The sequence below is a fragment of the Erpetoichthys calabaricus genome, chromosome 5, assembly GCF_900747795.2.
Source record: "Erpetoichthys calabaricus chromosome 5, fErpCal1.3, whole genome shotgun sequence".
In the NCBI taxonomy this organism is placed as follows: domain Eukaryota; kingdom Metazoa; phylum Chordata; class Cladistia; order Polypteriformes; family Polypteridae; genus Erpetoichthys; species Erpetoichthys calabaricus.
In genome coordinates, this window is record NC_041398.2 from 7,682,816 (window position 1) to 7,707,226 (window position 24,411).

At 42.1% G+C, this 24,411-nt stretch overlaps 3 protein-coding genes across 4 annotated transcripts in view; 1 reads left to right on the plus strand and 2 right to left on the minus strand.

Annotated features, from left to right (window-relative positions):
* Nucleotides 1-24,411, minus strand: part of LOC114641537 (tripartite motif-containing protein 16-like) — a 721,005-nt gene that overhangs the window by 453,066 nt on the left and 243,528 nt on the right. The window contains exon 8 of one of the 2 annotated variants that reach the window (XR_007934957.1): nucleotides 531-548. The gene's annotated coding sequence lies outside the window, so the exon portion shown is untranslated. Of the gene's footprint in view, nucleotides 1-454; nucleotides 549-24,411 lie in introns of those variants that run through there. The other variant, XM_051927826.1, reaches the window with a different exon arrangement.
* Nucleotides 1-24,411, plus strand: part of LOC114641514 (gastrula zinc finger protein XlCGF7.1-like) — a 688,851-nt gene that overhangs the window by 33,981 nt on the left and 630,459 nt on the right. The window lies entirely within an intron of this gene.
* The window catches only part of LOC114643095 (tripartite motif-containing protein 16-like), a 31,052-nt gene continuing 7,188 nt past the window's right edge, over nucleotides 548-24,411 (minus strand). The window contains exons 2-6 of the mRNA XM_028791787.2: nucleotides 23,335-23,430; nucleotides 12,576-12,809; nucleotides 11,531-11,690; nucleotides 9,901-9,966; nucleotides 548-1,132 (exon numbers count right to left, since the gene is read on the minus strand). Coding sequence (XP_028647620.2) covers nucleotides 600-1,132; nucleotides 9,901-9,966; nucleotides 11,531-11,690; nucleotides 12,576-12,809; nucleotides 23,335-23,430 — 1,089 coding nt within the window. The 3' untranslated portion in view covers nucleotides 548-599. The remainder of the gene's footprint in view (nucleotides 1,133-9,900; nucleotides 9,967-11,530; nucleotides 11,691-12,575; nucleotides 12,810-23,334; nucleotides 23,431-24,411) is intronic.

The following is a 24,411-nucleotide window of genomic DNA, read 5'->3' on the forward strand; positions in this document are numbered from 1 at the left end:
GACATCTGACTGACCGGTGAGTCCTCGTCTTCAGACATTCACAGTGAATTCATTCTGAAGTGAAGGACCCTTTGAGTGACCAATGGAGGGTCACAACATATCTGGTGAGTGGAAAACACTCCAGTCCCATCTGTCACTCTCTGCTCCTACATATAGTCACTGTTCAAGAGCTCTCCATACTGAGTCTGTATAGCGCCTTTCAGTTGTGCTGATCCAGCAGGACCACATGCCTGTCCTACTTAACAGGTGACATGCAGTGACACTTGGGGGCCTCAGTAGTTGTTGGGGTGTCTGCCTGAAGGACATGTGGCTGTGAATCAACAGTGACCCCTGCTGGTCAGACTGGTATTGCAAGGTCTGAGGTGTCTCCACCCCTCATTATGACACACACACCTGATTGGCTACTCTAACCCAATTATAATGGAGACCCTGACAGCTGCACTCGCCCCGCATTCTCATCCACAAATTCAATCACAGAGGTGCTGCCCCACCAACCCACCCATCCTGTAAATTTAATTTCACCCCAAAACTACAAACACAAAGAGGACCTGCGCTTGTGGGGACATCAAGTGACCGGTGGAGGGTACTGGTCAGTGATCTCATGGTGTCAGATGGCTGATTGTTACACTGCAGTGAAGACCAGCATAAAACCCTGGATAGAGGGGCTCAGTGAAGGAGATGTTGAACCTGTGCAGGAGGGTCATTGTGTGTGAGACGCTATAAAATGACAGAGAGCCAGCAGACCAGTCCAGATACACACCTATTCTGGGGCTGTAGGGGGCGCTGATTACAGTCTGCTGGTTATTGTGCCACACAGAGTACTGGGAATGAGACCACTGCAAACACCAGGACTTGTCGTTGTTTCCAAGGCTGCACTCCTCGCCCTCTTCTTTCCAGTCCAGTCCTTTATATGCGACTCCAATTCTCATGAAGTCTCCACTGCCCTCCACCTCCCAGTAACAGCGAGTCCCAGTCAGAGCCTCTCTGCACAGAACTTGGGGCCAGCAGTCAAATCTGTCAGGATGATCAGGATATTTGGCTTCTGTCCACTCACATGTCACCTTCTTGTTCCCTTCAGACAGACGGAGGTCTCTGTTTGCCGTGTTGATGTCCAGTGTGAGGGGACAGAAGTCTGAAAGGAGAGAAAAGAAAACGAGTGAGGAAATCTGGGAGTGTGTAACGGGACTGGGGGTGGAGCACAACACAGACAATTAACAAGAACCAATCAGGAGCTGTGCTGACCAGACACTAATAGTATAGAGCTCATCTGATTGGACAGAATCTGTGGGGGTTTAAAATGAAATTCTCGAATCACAATAAATCCAAATCCATTTTATTCTCCAGTACTTCATGTGCAGGAATCTGACTTGGTAGATTTGGAGCTCCTTATAACAGAACACAACATCACAGACAAATAACAGAAAGAGCTGAAGTGAAAAAGACAAACTTCACACCAAGTTGTAGAATAATACAATTATAAAGGAGATGTGCCGATAGTGATGTGCAGTGAGAGTGTGTGTATTGTGTATTCCCGTGTCACACACACATGTCCTCACACTGTACACACACACACAGTCTCTGACAGAACACATGAATACACACAGAAGACGGCTAAGTCACTGCTGGGAGAGGCTGTAGCTCTGGCTAAGAAACTATGGAGGTGTCTGTTAGTCTGAGTTTGAATTGACAGAAGTGTTTGGGAGTTTGTGTGAAGAAGTGATGAGCTGCTGAGATGAGTCCGTGGTGGTCCTTATGACACGGTTAGTGACACAAGATGTCTACAGGTCTGCACAGATGAGGAGCACAGCAGACCTCACCACACGCTCTCATTTATTTATGGAGTGTGCCGTTGGTGAGCCAAACCAGACACCAATGGAGAATGTGATTACACTTTCAATGACGGCTTTGTGAAACTGAATGAGGATTGGCTGTGAAATATTTAATTTCTTTATCTGGCGTAAGAAGTCCAATCGCCGCTGTGCCTTCTTAGTGATGTGGTGGTGTTCATGTCCCAGCTGAGAGTGTTTGTGATTGTTGTGCTCAGAACTTTGAAGGAGTCCACCATATTGACTGCTGAATCATTCATTTCTAGTGTTAGAGGTTGTGACTGCTGTTTGTGAAAGTCAATGGCCATTTCCACTGTCTCGGGGGTCTCAAGACGAGACCCCTCTTTTCTAGAAGGTGGTTCATTGCTGTTAGTAATTAGACCAATAATGGTGGTGTCATCAGAGAACTTAATGATTTAACTGAAGGATCAGTGGACCTGCAGTCATTGGGGTACAAAGAGTAAAGTAGGGGGGCCGTCCACAGCCTTGAGGGACACCTGTGCTGATACAGAGACAGTCTGAGAGGTGAGAGTCCACACAAACATACTAATGTAGCAGTAGACTCCAGCGCCTTTGACTTGTTGTGATGATCAGCATCTCTAACTGCTCTGTAAAGCAGAAACCCCAGCAGTTCTAATGTGGAGTCAGGAACTGATGCAGTAAGCCAGGTGTCCACACAGCGATACACTGACCAGAGAGAATAATCCTTACTGGGGCCGAGAAGAAGATGAGGTTCATCTGTTTTTGGCCTCAGTGGTCTGACGTTGATAAAATTAGTAAGGGAAGGGGCACTCGACAAGCGTGTCTCCTGAACCCCACGAGAGACCCTGCGAGCTTCCCACTTCTCCTCTTCAGGTGGGAGTTACCTGGCTGGGAGTCTGAGTCTGCAGTCGGAGGTTCATAAGTGCTAAATCTGTATGAAAGTGTCCTTAATCAGTGGAGGAGAAATGAAGTCCAATCCCAGTAGACAGGAGCTGATCTCGTGTGAATGTAATCCTCATATTGTTACAAAAGGCAAAGTTAACAGAGAAAAACAACACAACAACAGCGAGCAAACAACTGTGGCTGTCCTGATCAGCGCCATCATTATGAGCACAAGGTCACCGTCGAGGTCAGAGTTCAAATGGACTGGCCACACGGACCGCTGGCTTTATTAAATGACACTTTTATTGTCACAGTCCACCTCTTTAATTTAAAATCAATCCACTGTCACACTTCATCACAAACTGACAGCTCAATGATTTACTGGCCAACAAACAAGACGGCCATTGAGTGCTGAGAGATGTGAAGTTCATGAAGAAAATCAATATGGAGTGAGCTGAAGCTACTCAGTCATTAAAGGTGATGATTCATTCAGTACAAATTAATTTTGAAATCAAAAGACGTTGGTTCAGAATAATAAGAAACATGAAGGAGAGTTACTGAACTATGAAAACTCAATTCAGGACAGCATGATGGCCGAGGGGTTGGAGCTGCGGCCTCACAGATTGAGCTTCACGACTTTGAATTTGGCGCCCAGTGGTCGACTTTATCAGGTCAGCGTGTTCTCCTCGTGTCACTCCTGGTTTTCTTCACACAATCCACAGATGTGCATGATGGGTTAACTGGTGACTCTGAATTGGCCTTGTGTGGTTGTGAGCACCTGACTTAACACAACACAGCCTGAACTGGATTAAACCGGTTTGACAATGTTGTGTTAAAATCACTTCAATGTAAACCAACCATGGCCCTGATGGTCTGCTGATCTGAATGAATCCTATTTATATCTTTACTAGCAGAATACCCGCGCTTCGCAGTGGCGAAGTACTGCTTTAAAAATTTAAATAATAAACTGAGGGAAAATGTACCAATAATTATTTGTTAAGGATCTCTTTGTATAGCACGTTGTCAGTTCTCCCCTCCGGTTGTAATATGACCAAGCTGTGCGCTGAGCTTACTCTTGAGCATGCAACGTATAGTTGGCCATGTGAAAAGCAATCTTGCCTCAAATCAATGCCAACCTTTTGTAGGGTCTGTCCCTGAGACTTATTAATTGTCATTGTGAAGCAGAGCCTTACTGGAAATTGGAGGCGTTTGAATTGAAATGGGAGATCAGAGGGTATAACGGGGATGCGAGGAATAAAAACTCTCTCCCCTGAGCCACCGCCAGTAAAAATAGTTGCCTCAATTAGGTTCTCTTGCAGACATGTGACCTGACATCTTGTGCCATTACAAAGTTTCGGTGGCTGTAAGTTTCTCAGTAACATTATTGGTGCCCTAACCTTCAAAATTAGATTATGCTTAGGAGTGACTGGAGGATTCAGAGTGTGGACCGAGCTGCAGGCTATGGATGTATATATGTACGTAAGTAGGATTCAGTTAGCGTTGGGAACCCGCGTACCAAATTTCTTGAAGATGGGCCCATTAAGTAACAAAGACCGTTGGAAAGTTCAATATGGCGGCCAACAGTGGTGTCATACCACCGAAATAAGTACGTACATCGGTTTCGGTGAGCGCAGGGAAGCCACCTACCAAAATTTGTGAAGATGGGGCAATAAATAAGAAAGTTTAACATGGCGGACGTTGTCGACCGTTTTGACTGTTATGTGTAGAATTTCGAAATGAAACCTGATTAACTTTTGTAAGTAAGCTGTAAGGAATGAGCCTGACAAATTTCAGCCTTCTACCTACACGGGAAGTTGGAGAGTTAGTGATGAGTGAGTCAGTGAGGGCTTTGCCTTTTATTAGTATAGATGTATATGTGTATGTATATATGTGTCTGTGTGTGTGTGTGTATATATATATATATAGCTGTACCCAGCCATGCATTTCTGTGGCTCAGTCTGGTTAAATGGAAAAGAGAAAGCGCACGTTTCTAATATGTTTAATTTCACAATGCTTGTGGGTATACAATATTTTTTGTTGTTCCATTGTCTGTGCAGAATGTTAGACTGAATAATATTGTTAAGTTCATAGACATCTTTGTTTTTGGCAGCAAGAATAGCTCGTTCACTCAACCAATCGTTATTCTTATAATTGGTTTGAATATTGGGAAATACTTTTTCAACCAATTCTTCTTTTGACGTCACTAAATTGCAGAAGTTATGAGGCAATGAAATTCGTCCTGAGGTCAGATCAACCGGCACTTTTCCGTTTCCAATTTCCTGATTTCTCCAACCCCGTTATTGACAGTTTGCATTATTTGATCGTAAATGCCTTTTTGCTGAATTGTTAGCTTAGGAATATTTGTTTGCAAATACGACAAAAGATCACCCGTGTTGTAATTTTGTTCACGACGCAATTCTACATTGAACGAAGCAGCCGCAGATCGATTCGGTGATGGCATTCCCAATTGATTGAGAACTTTGTTCGCGATTTCTAAGCACAAATCTTCAATCATTATCAACTCTTTGTTGTAGATTTCTGCTGTGAAATCCATGTTTATATTTGAATTGTACTTGCGTATTGGACGGAAAATATCTTCAGCCATGTGCGATTTATATTTCTCCCATAACTGTGCTGGAGATGAAGGAGAGCAGGCGGTCAATATGATTGCAAACAATGCACGAATTTGATTTGGATGTGACGTGTTGCACGCGTCATTAATGTATACATCCCAGTGTCGGTCGTTCTCCAATAAATTCAGAGCTTGACATGCACTTCGGAAAGTGTCATGTGTAACGCCGTTGACAATTCTCAATTGCTGGAAAGACGTTGGACCGGCACATTTACCAACAGCATGTGAACAAAGAAGCATTCATCTTGATTGGGATGCACGGTGTACAGTCTGCCTATCGTAGTTTCTTTGAATATGGCTGGTTGTCCATTGACTCGCTCTCCTCGTTTGCGTTGTTCAAATGATTTTCTACTCGCATTCCATGTGTAATACGTAGGCACTTCCGAATACAGCAGTGTTTTCGCAAACGCGTCATTTTGACATAACGTAAAGAAAGCAGTTAACGTTGTAGCCGGTGGATTCAGGGCTATTTGTTGCACATTTACAGCTGTGAAATAAACGCGTTGTCCATTTTCTAGATGTACTGCTAAGTGAACAACATCTGGACCTCGTTCATGTATGGGAAATGAAAGAATTCGCCATACAGCTTCATTGCTGCTTATGTATCTTCCAGCCTAATACTGTGCGATTTCATCGATATGTATGACCGCATTCCTATTACTTCTTTCTGGTTGCACGCCAAAAACTGCCATGTCGCTGCCTTTATTCACGTACTTACAAATGTATTTGATCGAAACATTGAAATAGAATCGTAAAATATTTAGAATGGCGTGTGTTGCTTTTACGTCCAACAGATGGCGCTTTGTTTTCAAAAAAAGCATGTTTTTACCTGTCTTTTCTACTTTCGACAGGGAATGGAAGCAATTGTCGAGTAACAAAAATTATTTGTAAGTGATTTCGCATTGAAGAAATAGTAAAAACTTGATCACTTGGGTCAATACCTAAAGAAATACACACAGCAAATGCAATTGAGAATACGCCAGAATCTGTACGATTTAATTGTTGCTGTGCATCTTCATAAACTATGGGAGGTTTGTATGGAAACAAAGTACGAAGGAAAGAAGCTGCTCTTCGGTGAGGTTGCATTTTTTATCAGCGTTTAAACTGTCATAGACATGAATTACAGCACCATCATAACAGGTACACACCCAGTGAGTCACTCGTTCAGTAGCTGCAGAAGGTAATATTTGAATATGTTTTGCATTTTGTGGAATGGGCATTATAGGTTTGTCAGGAGTCCACATTAGCAAAACCTCTTGAGGTTGCAAATTGTATGCGCAGCTAAAATTTCGTTGAATTTGCTCATGTGATCTGTTGATAAATAATCATTATTTACCAACTCATTCATTGCAAAATCTGACAGTGGTAAGATCACTCCTTCCATAACACTAAACACAAACACTAAGTAGACACTAACACTAAAAAACGGTAACACCACCAGGAAGAACACTAAATGAGATATAATAAAGAAGTTTAGTAGACTTTTACTTTAACTGCTTTACTATAGCAGGTAAGGGGACGCTGGTGCACGCTTGTTGTTGCCGCTCCTCCCTGTTAACAACACTTTTCGCAAAATTCGCCTTAATTCTGCACTTTCTTACGCTTGTTTTATTTCGTTTATTGTACGTATAGTTCATGGATTCAGCTGACTCGAATTGCATTGATTTGGCTTAATATTTACAGATTTTATGGACTCCACTTTACTGGGAACAGCTGAGTCTGTGGATCACGGGAGGAGACCTACGAACATTTCTTTGTACCTTGCGATCTAGCACCTCTGTATGATCTGTCTCTGTGATTATATTCGCTATTCATCTTACAGTACTCTACGACCCGGAACTGATCTGATGTTCATACTAACATGGCTTATGGCTGATGGCTCCGGGACGATCACGCCTGAAATTACCAAGCGTTACTGTTTATAGCTGTGTATTGGAACATCCAAATCCTGCTTCCTCCTCCTGCTGCTTGCTATCGCCGCTCACCTACGCTACCACACCCGCCTGTCCTACCGGCTGCGTTGTGCTGTGCTGCTTCTACACTGCTATCAGCTAAGTATCACTCACTATTTTAGCGCTTTGAGTACTCAGAACAGCGCTATATAAATGTAATGAATTATTATTATTTATTATTAAACACTAAAGTACAAAAACGAAGTAGAAAGTAACACTAAACCGCAACACCGCCGGGAATACCGGGTCTACTAAACACTAAGAAACACTAAGTAGAAACATCTATCCATTATCCAACCCGCTGAATCCGAACACAGGGTCACGGGGGTCTGCTGGAGCCAATCCCAGCCAACACAGGGCACAAGGCAGGAACCAATCCCGGGCAGGGTGCCAACCTACCGCAGGACACACACAGACACACCCACACACCAAGCACACACTAGGGCCAATTTAGAATCGCCAATCCACCTAACCTGCATGTCTGTGGACTGTGGGAGGAAACCCACACAGACATGGGGAGAACATGCAAACTCCACGCAGGGAGGACCCAGGAAGCGAACCTGGGTCCCCAGGTCTCCCAACTGCGAGGCAGCAGCGCTACCCACTGCGCCACCGCGCCACCGTGCCACCCCTAAGTAGAAACACTAAAGGAAAAAATACTATTCAGTAAGTACCGCGTCTACTAAACAGTAAATCAGTAAAGCAGAAAGGACGGCAAGACCGCGTCAGCTGCGGAGCTCAGCTCGGAGCGAAATGAAGTGAATGGGAGGGGAGATGATCACGTGACCCCAGCAACCGCCTTAACGCTCCGTCCCTCCACAAACACACAAACACAGCCACACGGATCCCAACTCTCCTTTATAGATATAGATATGTCACCTGTAACGTCTATCTCTCTACTGTTTGTGTCACCAACATGCCCCCAGTAGTTTTTTTGTCCTTTCTAATTTTTAAAGAAGAATCCTAATTTTCTGTCAAATAAGTGTAAACTGATACAGTGATTGTCATCCGATGGACTTCTTCTCCCAACTGTAACTTCCAGCTCATCCATGGATTTTGACTTAGATTCATTTTAGGGTGCATAGCGGAACACTTCAGAACATTCCAATGTGTTTTCCACCATATTTGGGTGGTCTTACTTCTTTGTTCTGCAGGATCCATGATCTGAACTTCAGACAGAGCTTTGTGATGTTTGCTCCAGAATGTCTTGATGATCTCCTCATTTTATTGTGCCCTGCACAGATTCAGCTCAGTAACCCCCTAACATTAATGAGCCTCCTCCATGTTTTGTGTTTTTTCTTTGAACACTCGTTTTGTTTTCTGTGGACACAGAGTTGTTGTGACTTACTGTAAAGATCTTGTTTGGTTTCATCAGTCCAAAGGAATTTCTCCAGCACTAGCAAACTCCAGTTAGTTAGTTATTTTATTTTTTAGTCTGTTTTTCAGAAGTGGGGTCTTCTACCATCGAGCCCACTTTCATTCAGTAAGTGATTGATGGAGCTACTTGACGCTGTTGTACTTTGATCTTGGAGGTCAGCCTGAATCTGTCCTGATGTTTGCCTTGGTTCTTTCTCCACCATTGAAGTTGTCCTTCTGTTCAATTGGGGGTCCATTTTCCATCTGCAGGATCATTCAGTGAGTCTGACTACAGTCCAATGGACCTTAAACTTCTTGATGTTAGTTACTGAGGCCACAGGAACATGAAGCTCTGTCGAGATGACCTTTTAGCCTTTACCTTGACCATGTTAGGTTGTGACCTTCTTCCTTTCCTCCTCTTCTCTTATCCATGTCCAGTGTGATGCACACAATGACTCAGCAAAGCTTTGTGAGGGCTGAGTGACTGAAGACCCCCGTGATTCTCATAGAGGATTGATTCTTATTCAATGATGTCTTTTAACATCTAATGGCTTCAACAAAAATGTCCAGGCCATCTTCTTTTGGTTTAATTCCTACAATGTGTTTAGTCGTGAATAAATAACAAAGTTTCTGTTCTATGGAGATAAGAATGATGGATGCTGAGTACTTTTGTCAGTTTTAACTTATTTCACATTATTTGTGATTCTTTTTAAATCCAACACTTTTGGCTGTGTCTGTATATCCATATACTGTACATGTTAATGGTAGTGGACATTGTGTTTATTATGTGAAACACACTGAGCTGCTTTCATTCAATGGCATGTGCTGTATAAATAGATTATTATTATCAATATTATAATGTAATGACTGAAGAAGAAAAGAATCAGAAAGGAGACACTGGAATGCAGAAAGAGAAAAAAGCAGGAAGGGCAAAGAAAAAATAAGACAATAGAAAAAGAACAAAGGACACTGGAGGTGAGAGGTTTGTGAGAGGTGGATATGGCGTAGTCAGCAGGATTTCATTTTTATTTTCCATGAGTTCACTTGACACTTATTAAGTGACTCAAGTCCAACAGACTGCTTTGGTGCTTCCCTGTCCTGAATGTTAAATATCCCATAATGCACCAGTCACAGGACCCCCGTCACTTTCAGCTCATCAATCACACCACTCTCACATAATACTTTCTGCTGGCTACAGTATCATATCATAAGCCTGAACTGTGATATTAAAAGTGAAATGATGATACATTCAATGAATTGACAGACTCACATTGTAAAAACTCCTCTCTGCTCTGAGGTTCAGGAGGCTGTAGGGTGAAGATTGAAGCTTCACGACCTGAAAATACAAAGAAAAGAGAAGAATGGAGAATGTTAAGGTGGAATTTTACAATGTTAAATTCTTAAACACTAATTACAAATGTAATTCAGTTAAAATAAAACAACAAAACATGCGGATCAAGTCTGCACACAGAGCCCACCTGTGTGTGGATGATGCAGTAACTTTGAGTCTGAGTTTTATTTACTAACATTTTGATGAGCCACAGACACATGTGAGGGTCTTCTCTGTGGACTTGACCTCTGCTTTAGAGACCAACATCTCAGAGCTCCACGATAAGAAACCGACCGAGTTCAGCCTGTCCAGTCCAATCCACCATTGGATCTCAGACTTTCTTCCAGGTAGTAAACAGTGTCGGTGCAGTTGGGCGCACACACGTCTGACCTGTTAACCCTCGTCACCTCACTTTCTGTTGTCCTCTCCTGTGTTGTCAGTTGGCCACAGCTCAGCAGTTCTGGTGATGGACAGACATTGTTAGGTTCCATTTATGTTCATCAGTGCAGAACTGCTTTAGCTTACAGATTTGTTTTAACACCCAGTAGCATGATATGTTAACATTATATAGTTTATAATTTGTAAAGTCTGTTAATGTGTTTCACCTGTGAACTTGTTATGTGCACTCAGTGGAGTGTTCAGGTGGTCCTGATGTGGTCAGGGTTCTAATGCACTCCTCTAATTTGCTTATCTTTTTCACCAAAATATATGAAGAAATACTAATGCTGTGTGAGACTCTTTTTAATGTCAGTGGATGTAATGAGTCTGAGTATACGACACCACATTTATAAAACACATGAGCCTGGGAAAGCATGGCAGAAATTGGATTAATGTGAACTTTCTGTAAGAATGTAAAGGACAGAGAAGACAGCAGAAGCTCATTCAGATTTTATGATATTACAAAGCACTGAAGTTGATCCCAATTCAGTTTCATTTATGTCGTCACTGCTTTCAAGTTAACACTTTACTTGTACACCGAGCAGGTCCTGCCAGTTTAACACAACTTTCTGTTCCTTATTTTATGTTGGTCATTATGCAGAGGAAATGTAAAGAATCCTAAATTGAAATTAAGAAATAGCTTTTAAGAGAGTAAACAGTTAATGTATCTCTATATACATAAAGCAATAAACGTCTGACGTCTGTGCCAGAACATAATGTCATCCTGTATCCACCAGAGGGCAGAAATGTCCAAAGAACAGAAGACACAAGAAACACAAAGAAAGAGGAATGTAAGGGCTAACATTCTGGTGCACAGAGGTTTATAAATGTGCAACCTGATCAAAACAAACAGACAGACATACCATTGTAACATTAACATTGTTTAAAAAAAGTGTTTCACAGTGCTAATAAGAAATCTAATATTTACCTTAAACATTCAAGAACTCTGATTAATATGAGAGTGTGATATCACTCAGCTAGTCACTGTAAGGGACATTAGAAAAAAATCTTAACAGTAAAGGCTTAGAGATAAATGTAAAAGAGCAGGCGTTCTTCATCCATCTCACTGTCCCTGTGATTGTCATTCTGGTCCTCCTAATGGAGTTTAACAAAACAAGAAGAGTCACAGTACCTGGTGGAGTCCATGTCATGATGTCCCACTGGCTGATCTTCACCAGACTCTTTTTCAAACATGAAAGCTCCTTTACCAGGTCCTCAGAACTAAAGTCAGCAGTGATCATGAAGTTGAGTGAGTCTCTATCAGCAGGAAGGACACAGCGAGATGAGAAAGTCTGCATCACGAGAGAAGAGGGGACAAGGAGAAATAAAAAGTAACATTAATAAGAAGGACCTCCTCTAAACTAAACATCAGTGTGGTGGACATTCATTTTGAGTTTAAATAGAGAGATTACTTTCATTTATTCATTCGTTATTTGTGGGAGAACGTTTCATTATAATGGACCAAACAACGTCATTGGCCTTGATTTTCCAAAAGCTTTTCACACAGAATTCCATAAGAGGCGAGTCATCAGACTGTAGATAAGTGGACTGAGGGGGCAACGGACAGGCAGGTGAAGACCTGACTTAGCAGACAAAACAAGGCATTGGGCTCTTTGATGTACTGAGATGAATCAAATTAGATAGATAGATAGATAGATAGATAGATAGATAGATAGATAGATAGATAGATAGATAGATAGATAGATAGATAGATAGATAGATAGATAGATAGATAGATAGATAGATAGATAGATAGATAGATAGATAGATAGATAGATAGATAGATAGATAGATAGATTTAGACTGTGAGGTTTGAACTGTCATCAGATAAAGGACAAAGACATGAGGAGGTGACATGATAGGAGTGCTCAAAGATATGATGGAGTTGGTGTCTTCTTTTGTCAGGTGGCATGATTTAAAATGACTTATTAAAAACACATTTCATACAAATTTACTTACTCAAACAGACAACTGCAGTATGACCTCCTTGTCATGTAGATGAAGGCTGAGATTTGAAAATTTTTGCGTAAATTTTGGAAATTTTAGGCAAATATGAAATTGGACTGAATGGCCTGTCCTTGTCATTTGTAAAAACTCCTCAGCCCTCTTGATTTTGAAGTTTCTCAGGTCCCACACACCCCAGTCTGATCAGACTCCCTGTGAAGTGTCGCTCTCACCTGTAGGAAGTGGAGATGGTCCTTGGTCTCTGAAAGCTCCTTCAGCTCAGCTTCTCTCCTCTTCAGCTCCTCGATCTCCTTCTCCAGTTGCTTCATGACTCCTTCAGCCTTCTTCATTTCTCTCTTTTCTTGTTCTCTGATCCTCTCTGTCAGTTTCTTGTGGGTTTCCTCAATGCAGTGAATCAGATCAGTGAAGCTCTTCTCATGTTCCCCCATCACTCTTTGCACAGAAAGCTGTTGGATAGGAGAAAAATATTGAATTGAGTCACGCAATTAAAAAAAATAGTTTCAAGACACTTTTGTTAGTATTTTGATATTGTTGAGGAGAGTCTGATTTAAGAGAAGGGTGGTAGGAGTATTCCCTACATAGTATTCCCCTGGTACTCTGGGTAACAGCATCTTCTTAAGGCACTTGCAGGTCTGTATGGAATATGCAGTCTTAATAAGCGGCTCTGTATGATCTATGAGAGCCATTGGCACAAGCTACTGGGGGACAGCACTATTGTCCTGTGACATTAAGACATTAAGAAGGCTAACAGAATGTCAGGTTATATAGCGCCTTGATGTGTGGAGTATAAGTCACAGGAGGTTCTGCTCAAGCTTTATAACACACTGGTGAGGCCTCATCTGGAGTCCTGTGTGCAGTTTGGGTCTCCAGGCTACAAAAAGGAAATAACAGCACTAGAGAAGGTCCAGAAAAGAGCAACTAGGCTGATTCAGGGCTACAGGGGATGAGTTATGAGGAAAGATTTAAAGAGCTGAGCCTTTACAGTTTAAGGAAAAGAAGATTAAGAGGTGACAGGATTGAAGTGTTTAAAATTAGGAAGAATTAGTCCTGTGGATTGAGTGACTTTAAAATAAGTTAATCAAGAACACAGGGTCACAGTTGGAAACTTGTAAAGGGTAAATTTTACCAAAACATCAGGAAGATTTTTTTCACACAGAGAACCATAGACACTTGGAGTAAGTGACCAAGTAGCGTGGTAGACAACAGAAATTCAGGGACATTCAAAACTGAACTTGATGTGTGTTTAGAAGAGCTGTGTGAATAGGACTGGCGAGCTTTGTTGTGCTGAATTCCCTGTATTTGTCTAATGATTATATTATTGTAAAATATATATATATATATATATATATATATATATATATCCATCCATCCATCCATTTTCCAACCCGCTGAATCTGAACACAGGGTCACGGGGGTCTGCTGGAGCCAATCCCAGCCAACACAGGGCACAAGGCAGGAAACAATCCTGGGCAGAGTGCCAACCCACCGCAGGACACACACAAACACACCCACACACCAAGCACACACTAAGGCCAATTTAGAATTGCCAATCCACCTAACCTGCATGTCTTTGGACTGTGGGAGGAAACCGGAGCGCCCGGAGGAAACCCACGCAGACACGGGGAGAACATGCAAACTCCACGCAGGGAGGACCCGGGAAGCGAACCCAGGTCCCCAGATCACCCAACTGCGAGGCAGCAGCGCTACCCACTGCGCCACCGTGTTGCCCATATATATATATATATATATATATATGTATATATATATATATGTATATATATATATATATATATATATATGTATATATATATATATATATATATATATATATACAGTGAAACCTTGGTTCACGAATGCCTTGGTACATGTACAACTCGGTTTACGACCAAAAAGTTCGCCAAACTTTTGCCTCTGTTCACGACCACACACTCAGTATACGAACAAGCCAGTTTCCCTTTCGGTTTGTGCGCGCTGATGATTTCCACATGTGTTGCATTGTTCTCGGTCAGACGTGAACTGCTGAACTGCTGCAATGTAAGAGAGAGAGAGAGAGAATGAGAGAGAGAGAGAGAGAGAGAGAGAGAGAGAGAGAGAATGAGAGCAGGCAGGCTCGTGTGTTGATGAGTGAGAGAGCTAGTGTGATCAGGAGGGGGGGGGGGGGGTGTACAGTTTATTTATTATGAACATGTTCTTCTTACTGCGGTGGGTTGGCACCCTGCCCAGGATTGGTTCCTGCCTTGTGCCCTGTGTTGGCTGGGATTGGCTCCAGCAGACCCCCGTGACCCTGTGTTTGGATTCAGCGGGTTGGAAAATGGATGGATGGATGGATGTTCTTCTTAAGTTTACATATGCTGGATTTATGTCCAAGTGTCTATTGATGGCGTTCTCATTTGATAGCCAAGATTTGGCCAACTCTCTGGCACTTTTAGTTCTGGCCTTAAATTTTACTTGTATGTTGTCCCAGTTAAATGTAAGTCCTGTTGATTTAGTATGCGTATAGATCAATGCAAGTGAGACCTTTCTTCTGACGACGTTGCGATGTTCCTGTATAGGTGTTGCGATTCTTTTTGAAGTTTGTCCTATGTATACCGCTGAGCAAGAACTGCATGAAATACTATAAACTGAGTTTCGTGTTTCTGCTATCGATTTCTTGTTTTTAGCATTAAAGAGGACCGTGTGCAAATTGTTCATGGGTTTGTGTGCTATTCTGACACCTGACTTGGCCAGGATGCGCGCTGTGTCTTCAGACACCTTGTGGTGATAAGGTAGTGAGTGCCAGGTGAGGTGGGGGTTCTGATTCAAGTCGATTGTTTGCTGAGTTTTTTGGCTTCTTCTGTGTAAGCTCCGATTAATGAATGTTTTTGAGTATCCGTTTGAAGTGAAAAGATGGAAGAGATAGCGTCTGTCATTCATTTTTGTTTCCTTCGTATTACAATGGGTGTGGACTCTTGGCAGGGGTTGAAAGCTCAGGAATAAAAACTACTTTTTGATACGTGATTCATTTTTCTCCTTTTGTGGATCTCCAGCTGCAAATATGCAAACCGTATAAAAGACCTTATCTATATCTATAAAGGAGAGTTGTGATCCGTGTGGCTGTGTTTGTGTGTTTGTGGAGGGACGGAGAGTTAAGGCGTGTGTTAGAGTCACGTGATCATCTCCCCTCCCATTCACTTCATTTCGCTCCGAGCTGAGCTCCACAGCTGACGCGGTTAGTCCTTTCTCCTTTACTGATTTACTGTTTAGTAGACGCGGTACTTACTGAATTGTATTTTTTCCTTTAGTGTTTCTTAGTGATTAGTAGACGCGGTGTTCCCGGCGGTGTTCCCGGCGGTGTTGTGGTTTAGTGTTACTTTCTACTTCGTTTTTGTACTTTAGTGTTTAATAATAAATAATAATAATTCATTACATTTATATAGCGCTTTTCTCAGTACTCAAAGCGCTAAAATAGTGAGTGATACTTAGCTGATAGCAGTGTAGAAGCAGCACAGCACAACGGAGCTGGTAGGACAGGCGGGTGTGGTAGCGTAGGTGAGGGGCGATAGCAAGCAGCAGGAGGAAGAAGCAGGATTTGGATGTTCCAATACACAGCTATAAACAGTAACGCTTGGTAATTTCAGGCATGATCGCCCCGGAGCCATAAGCCAAAAGCCAGGTTAGTATGAACATCAGATCAGTTCCGGGTCGTAGAGTACTGTAAGATGAAATGGGAGCAGATCAGCATGCTTTGTTTCCTTACAAACCTCCTATAGTTTATGAAGACACACAGCAACAATTAAATCATACAGATTCTGGTGTATTCGCAATTGCATTTGCTGTGTGTATTTCTTTAGGTATTGACCCAAGTGATCAAGTTTTTACTATTTCTTCAATGCAAAATCACTTACAAATAATTTTTGTTACTCGACAATTGCTTCCATTCCCTGTCGAAAGTAGCCGACGGGCGACACCAGTTACAAGTATTCAGTGCGTTCAAAGACCTGTACGAAGTACGGCGACTAACACAGTCACTCAAAAAAGGGGAGATGACTCGGTGCAGGAAATGGGGATTGAAACTACCTTGGAGGACATGCAATCAACGAGGCGATTAAACGGATCTCAAGAGACGTCTTCTAGGTTGGAAAAAAAGCGCTTAGCTGCCAAAACCATATATTATATATATATATATATATATATATATATATATATATATATATATATATACACATCTATATAAATAAAAATGTAAATGTTCGTTTGTTGAAAACCTTAAATCTCCGAAAGTTCTTCACCGATTGCTTTGAGATTTTGACACAACGTTGCATTCAAATACGCGCGTGTTTTTATATACATATTATATAGATGGCACACCTGTGACAGGTAAAAACATGCTTTTTTTGAAAACACAGCGCCATCTGTTGGACGTAAAAGCAATACACGCCATACTAAATATTTTACGATTCTATTTCAATGTTTCGATCAAATACATTGGTAAGTACGTGAATAAAGGCAGCGACATGGCAGTTTTTGGCGTGCAACCAGAAAGAAGTGATAGGAATGCGGTCATACATATCGATGAAATCGCACAGTATTAGGCTGGAAGATACATAAGCAGCAATGAAGTTGTAAGGTGAATTCTTTCATTTCCCATACATGAACGAAGTCCAGATGTTGTTCACTTAGCAGTACATCTAGAAAATGGACAACGCGTTTATTTCACAGCTGCAAATGTGCAACAAATAGCCCTGAATCCACCGGCTACAACGTTAACTGCTTTCTTTACGTTATGTCACAATGACGCGTTTGCGAAAACACTGCTGTATTCGGAAGTGCCTACGTATTACACATGGAATGTGAGTAGAAAATCATTTGAACAACGCAAACGAGGAGAGCGAGTCAACGGACAACCTGGCATATTCAAAGAAACTACGATAGGCAGACTGTACACCGTGCATCCCAATCAAGATGAATGCTTCTTTGTTCACATGCTGTTAGTAAATGTGCCCGGTCCAACGTCTTTCCAGCAACTGAGAATTGTCAACGGCGTTACACATGCCACTTTCCGAAGTACATGTCAAGCTCTAAATTTATTGTAGAACGACAGACACTGGGATGTATACATTAATGACGCGTGCAACACGTCACATCCAAATCAAATTCGTGCATTGTTTGCAATCATATTGACCGCCTGCTCTCCTTCATCTCCAATACAGTTATGGGAGAAATATAAATCGCACATGGCTGAAGATATTTTCAGTCGAATACGCAAGTAAAATTCAAATCTAAACATGGATTTCACAGCAGACATCTACAACTAAGCGTTGATAATGATTGAAGATTTGTGCTTAGAAATCGCGAACAAAGTTCTCAATCAATTGGGAATAGCATCACCGAATCGATCTGCTGCTGCTTCGTTTGATGTAGAATTACGTCGTGAACAAAATTACAACACGGGTGATCTTTTGTCGTATGTGCAATCAAATATTCCTAAGCTAACGCTTCAGCAAAAAGGCATTTACGATCAAATAATGCAAACTGTCAATAACGGGGTTGGAGAAATCTGGAAACTGGGAACGGAAAGGTGCTGGTTGATCTGACCTCAGGACGAATTTCATTGCCTCATAACTCCTGCAATTTAGTGACGTCAAAAGAAGAATTTGTTGAAAAAGTATTTCCCAATATTCAAACCAATTATAAGAATCACGATTGGCTGAGTGAACGAGCTATTCTTGCAGCCAAAAACAAAGACGTCTATGAACTTAACAATATTATTCAGTCTAACATTCTGCACAGACAATGGAACAACAAAAAATATTGTATACCCACAAGCATTGTGAAATTAAGCATATTAGAAACGTGCGCTTTCTCTTTTCTTTCTTTTCAATTTAACCAGACTGAGCCACAGCAACGTGTGGCCGGGTACAGCTATATATTGTCATACTTGCCCGGACACCATCAGACCGACACTGCATCTTTATCAAAATTCCTTTTATTTTCTCTTCCCACAACACACTACTCAGTCCCGCACAACAACAAAGTCTTCAGCCCCAGTCAACTTTCTCCTGGGCCTTCTCTCGCCTTGTCCCTGGACCACCTCTACTCTCTCTCTCTCTCTCTCTCTCTCTCTCTCTCTCTCTCTCTCTCTCTCTCTCTCTCTCTCTCACTCTCTCTCTCTCTCTCTCTCCAGGAGCTTCGTTCTGCTCCTGCTCCCGACTCCAGCTCATTGATAGGAGGGAGGCGGCCCCTTTTTATAAGTGCCCGGATGGTCTTCAGGTGATCCCCAACACTCCCTAGCCACTCCCCTGTGTGGCGGAAGTGCCGGCTGTGTTCCCGGAAGTCCTCCGGGTGTTCCCATTCTTATTCCCCCCAGCACTTCCTGGTGTGGCGGAAGTGTTGGGGTTCCGGGTTCCTCAGGCATGGGGGCGCCCCCTGGCGGAGACCACGGGCCCCTACAGGGTTGGGCTTCCAAGCCCTGCACCCATGGCCCCTAATGGAACCAGGGTGGTCGCCCTCTCGTGTTCTGGAGGAGGCCTGAACCCTCCTCCTGTCTTCCTGGGCGTCCCAGCTGGGGGTGGCACCCAGCCGTCTGCCACAATATATATATATATAATATACACTATATATATATACACATACACACACATATATATTTATATACATATATATATATATATATCTATATAAATATTATATAACTATATATATATATATATATATTTATATGTACACACACAAACACACATACACACACACATATATACATATACATCTATACTAATAAAAGGCAAAGCCCTCACTGACTCATCACTAATTCTCCAACTTCCTGTGTAGGTAGAAGGCTGAAATTTGTCAGGCTCATTCCTTACAACTTACTTACAAAAGTTAAGCAGGTTTCATTTAGAAATTCTACACGTAACGGTCATAACGGTTGACAACGTCCACCATGTTAAACTTTCTTATTTATGGCCCCATCTTCATGAAATTTGGTAGGCGGCTTCCCTGCGCTCACCGAAACCGATGTACGTACTTATTTCGGTGGTATGACACCACTGTCGGCCGACATATTGAACTTTCCAACGGTCTTTGTTACTTAATGGGCCCATCTTCAAGAAATTTGGTACGCGGGTTCCCAACGCTAACTGAATCCTACTTACGTACATATATACGTCCACAGCCTGCAGCTCGGTCCACACTCTGAATCCTCCAGGCACTCCTGATCATAATCTAATTTTGAAGGTTGGGGCACAAATGATGTTATTGAGAAACTTACAGCCACCAAAACTTTATAATGGCACGAGACTTCAGGTCACATGCTTGCAAAAGAACCTAATTGAGGCAACTATTTTTACTGGCAGTGGCTCAGGGGAGAGAGTTTTTATTCCTCGCATCCCCGTTATACCCTCTGATCTCCCATTTCAATTCAAACGCCTCCAATTTCCAGTAAGGCTCTGCTTCGCAATGACAATTAATAAGTGTCAGGGACAGACCCTACAAAAGGTTGGCATTGATTTGAGGCAAGATTGCTTTTCACATGGCCAACTATACGTTGCATGCTCAAGAGTAAGCTCAGCGCACAGCTTGGTCATATTGATGTGATGTGACCTTCTCGGAAAGACACTTTGATGTCCCATGAGACAAGGCAGTGAGACAAAAGGACAGCTGCTCTACAAGCTTTTAAATGATCGACACACAGCATGACAAGCAGAACATGCAGCTCGGCAGCTCCAGCAGCAAGCCAACAGCTGATCTGACCATATCTCCTTGGTGTGCTTTCAGCACCCCCCTTCACAACGCGAGTGGCAGAGAGCCCCCTAGTATATATATATTTGGACCAGAGACCAGTATATAATAGTTGTGTTCCTGTTTAGAGTGTGAGGTGTCATCTTATCAAACCTGTCAGACAGAGATATTAAACATGACAGTTTAGATGTTGATCAAGGGGTTTTTGATTTCATTTAACTTTATAAACTCTTTGCTTTTTAACCATCACCATCTGTTTTCAATTGTATTTCTCAGAATTCGGAGTCTTTATCTACCAGGTTGTTGTATTTTTATTTCCTTTATTTTACTTTTTATTATTACTACTGGGGCGGCACGGTGGCGCAGTGGTAGCGCTGCTGCCTCGCAGTTAGGAGACCTGGGTTCGCTTCCCGGGTCCTCCCTGCGTGGAGTTTGCATGTTCTCCCCGTGTCTGCGTGGGTTTCCTCCGGGCGCTCCGGTTTCCTCCCACAGTCCAAAGACATGCAGGTTAGGTGGATCGGTGATTCTAAATTGGCCCTAGTGTGTGCTTGGTGTGTGGATGTGTTTGTGTGTGTCCTGCGGTGGGTTGGCACCCTGCCCGGGGTTGGTTCCCTGCCTTGTGCCCTGTGTTGGCTGGGATTGGCTCCAGCAGACCCCCGTGACCCTGTGTTAGGATATAGTGGGTTGGATGGTTGGATGGATTATTACTACTAACTGCCATTGTCAGCTTGACTCATTCTTTTATGGGTCACCATAGTGTCAATAGAATGAGGGTTAGTGTGCAAGTAGGACACAGTCAAGTGTAAGTGTAGTGTATGAGGTGCACACTGTCCAGGATCATCTCTGAGATAGTAGGTAGGGATGAGGAGCACTAAAAGTAGTCATAGTCAGGAATTTAGTTATTTTGAGAATTGTGATGAGTTTTGCTCCAGATACAGACAGTCTCACATGCTGTGTTGTCTTCTGGGTACACAGATAGTAAACCTCTATGGATGGCTGCCAGAGAAGTGGAGGATCCAGGTGTCATTATCAAGCTTGTTCAGGTGTCACAGAATAATCAAAATAGGTTGGACAGATGGCCAGTTCTAAAGGACAAATGTAAGAGTTGAGTGTAAAGCTGAGGAGCAGAACTGACAAAGTGGTCACTCTCAGGACTTCTACCTGTGCCACACCAGTCCATGTGAGATTAGGAAGATTAGATGGCTTAATACACATCTAAATGTTTGGGTGGGAAGTTGCAATGAGTTATATTTCAACTGGAGGAGCATTAATTTAAGCATAATATGAGTCACAAATAAATTAATGAAAACAATTATAAAGAAAAGATTGAGCAACACAGATCTAGGTGAGGAGTGCTAGTGAGCAGTCAATGTGGGTTTCGATGAGGATTTCATGTTTCACTAATGTGCCAGAATTCTACAATAAAACAAGAAAAGCATAAAAGTATAAACCAGTATGGAGGTCAGTCTGGCAGGAGGGCTCACGTTCAGTCACTTGCTCTTCCTTGACTGTCACTTCTGTGTCTTTTCTGGACTGCACCATATTGAGTGACAAGTTATACTCCACCCAATTTCTTTGAACAGAAGGACACACCCCAGTTGTCTGATTCTGATGTGTTTATTATTTTAGTACACCAGATGGCGCTGATCTTTATAATGGAAGTCTCTGCTAAATAAATCAGATTGGAAAGGTTTAGTCTGTCCAGGCACAGAAGTGTGTGTGAAGAGTTCTTGTTCTGCTGATGAGAACATTCTTATAAATGGATCCTGGAAGAACTGGGCATGAAATAGGAAGCAACTCTGGACAGTGTGACAGTCAAATGTGTGTCCAGGTCACAAAAAAATCCACAGTGAAAATCCTAATGGGGCAAATTACAGTTATTGCCAATTAACCAAACTGACATGTGAGAATGTTGGAGATGAACTGGAGATATCAGTAGTGGTAAACACTTCATGGACCATGAATGGTGATCTGGAAGGCAACAGAAGAGACCACCACCCCACCTTACTGTCCTTTGTTATTAAATATGAATGGTTAAATTGCAGCTCCAATGCATAGTAAATGTGTGTTTGCCACTTGTCTGTCTGGTCTGCTTATGTGGGCATGAAGATAGTCCATACATCCTGTTTGAGGAATAGACGAGTAATTGAGAGCTGCAGAACACCTGAAGGCTGGACAACTGGTTGTAATAGGAATTTGCATAAATCACACAATTATATGAAAGGAGAAAGAGAACAACAACTGAAAGACTCACTAAACAGAGCAGCATCTGTAAAAAGGAACTGCATCTTTGAAGACCTGTCTAAATAGGTGACGGTCAGCGATCATCTCCAGGGATCATGAATCTTGAATTTAATCCCAACTTGCAGACTCTGTGAGCTCACTGCAGTCCTTTTATTTTAATGGCTCAGGACTGACTGGGAAAACATTTTACATTTTAATTTTCAGATTCTTTCATTGGCCATCTTCTACAATTTATTTCCACATTATAATCAGACAACTTGAACTCTGGAGTATTGTGTGAACTTCAGAAGGGCTAAGGTGTGTATTTCACTCTCTATATGTTTATTCACATGTATGGGGGATTATTGTGCACTGAATGTCATTGTCATCTTTGTGTCTTTCTTTTTTAATTGTTTCTTTTTTCCTTCTTTTCTGAAATTGCCTTATAACTGTCTTTTTGACACATACTGTACATATTCATTTGACTGCTTAGAACTAATGATATCAATAGATGAATGTACAGCAGGACTCCTCATGGGCTGACATTGGCCTGTCTTTATATTAGTTTAGGAAGGTGAGTGGCAGCAATCGGCCCGTTTCAGCAGATCAGCATGTAAACAGGTGGAGGTGCGCGTTATCAGCACTCAGTCCAGCAGCCTAACACCTTCACTTATGGAGTCCAGTAAAGCTGCGACATATCAGAATGAACAGAGAAAGTCCATTAGGGAATGTTGTGTTGACTGATCCAACTCAGAACATCTGTGCCAACCTTCATTATGAGTTATTGTTAGGGGAGTGAAGTCACCTTTAGTGTAGGAATGAGAAACCTGAGGACATGAGGGTCTTGTGGTCTGAATTCCTAATGACTAAAACATGAAATGCTGTCAGCAGTGAAACGCCATGAAGGACACAATAAACTATCTTCTCTCCTTCTCCATCTCCCTGTCCTCACACATCATCACCACAAACTTTCACAACCCTTTTAGTTTTTCTTCTCTCTTTGATAAGAAGTGTCATCTTAATTCCACTCACCTTCATCTCCTCCGCTGTCTTCCTCGTCTCCCTCAGTTTCTTCTCTTTCTCTTCAAGTCTTTTCCTAATTCCCCTCAGTGTCGCCCCCAGCTGTTTCTGTTTACACACACAAGAGGACACATGGAGGTCTTATCAGAATTCTCTTCCACTTTCTGAGTTCGTGGTGTCATTTTGAATGATTAAATTTGTACAATACATTTATTTCACATTCCATGATACAACTTACTGTTTCTGTCACACTTGTCTTCATATTGACACAGTAGGTGACACAAAGAGTTTTAATTAAACAAATATGAATATCACAAAAACATTCAAATAAAGGTTTAATTCAACAGTTATATTCAAGATGGAGTTTGAGCTTGAAGAGAGCTACAAATAAAGGAGACAGTCTGAAGGCTCACCAGTGTACGAGTCAGTCCTTGAGATTGAGAGGACATCACTTCGACAACCAGGATATCAGAGCTTCACACATAAAAACTGAAGAAACCTGCAAACCCAGGAGACCTTGGATGGCTAAGGACTGCAATTGTAGGACCAACAAGGCCATTGTGGAGTTGAGACTTGTGAGAACTTTGTCAAGTGTTTGGTCATTTTATGGAGTCAAGTGAGATAACTGAGGCCAAGAAGACATGAGTGAGTCCGAGGAGTTCAGTAAAAAGTGAAATCTGAAGAGGAGTTTAATGAGCTCAGAGAAATCTGACAATACATCAAAGGAGTCACAAATACAAATACTTAAAGAAAACATTAGAACTGAAGATCAGAGAAATAAATAATAACATAAGTGAAAGTTAACTAACTCAGAGTTCAAACATGAAGAAGAGCAAACGAGTTGCACACAGTGGGCTGCTTTATGACTTGGAGGGCATGTGGCTTGGCTATTTTACAGAGAGGCACAGATCCAGTTGTCATTGTCAACGTCACAGTAAGTGACAAAAGTAAGAGCAGGCTGGCATTTGTGTAAGAAAAGAGTGAAAATGGAGGAGAAGACACCCGGTGGTCTTATTCAGAAGTGCTGTCTGTGACACAAGACACTCCTGGGAGGACTGGAGAGATCAGAGAGTTTAACATGAGGCTCAC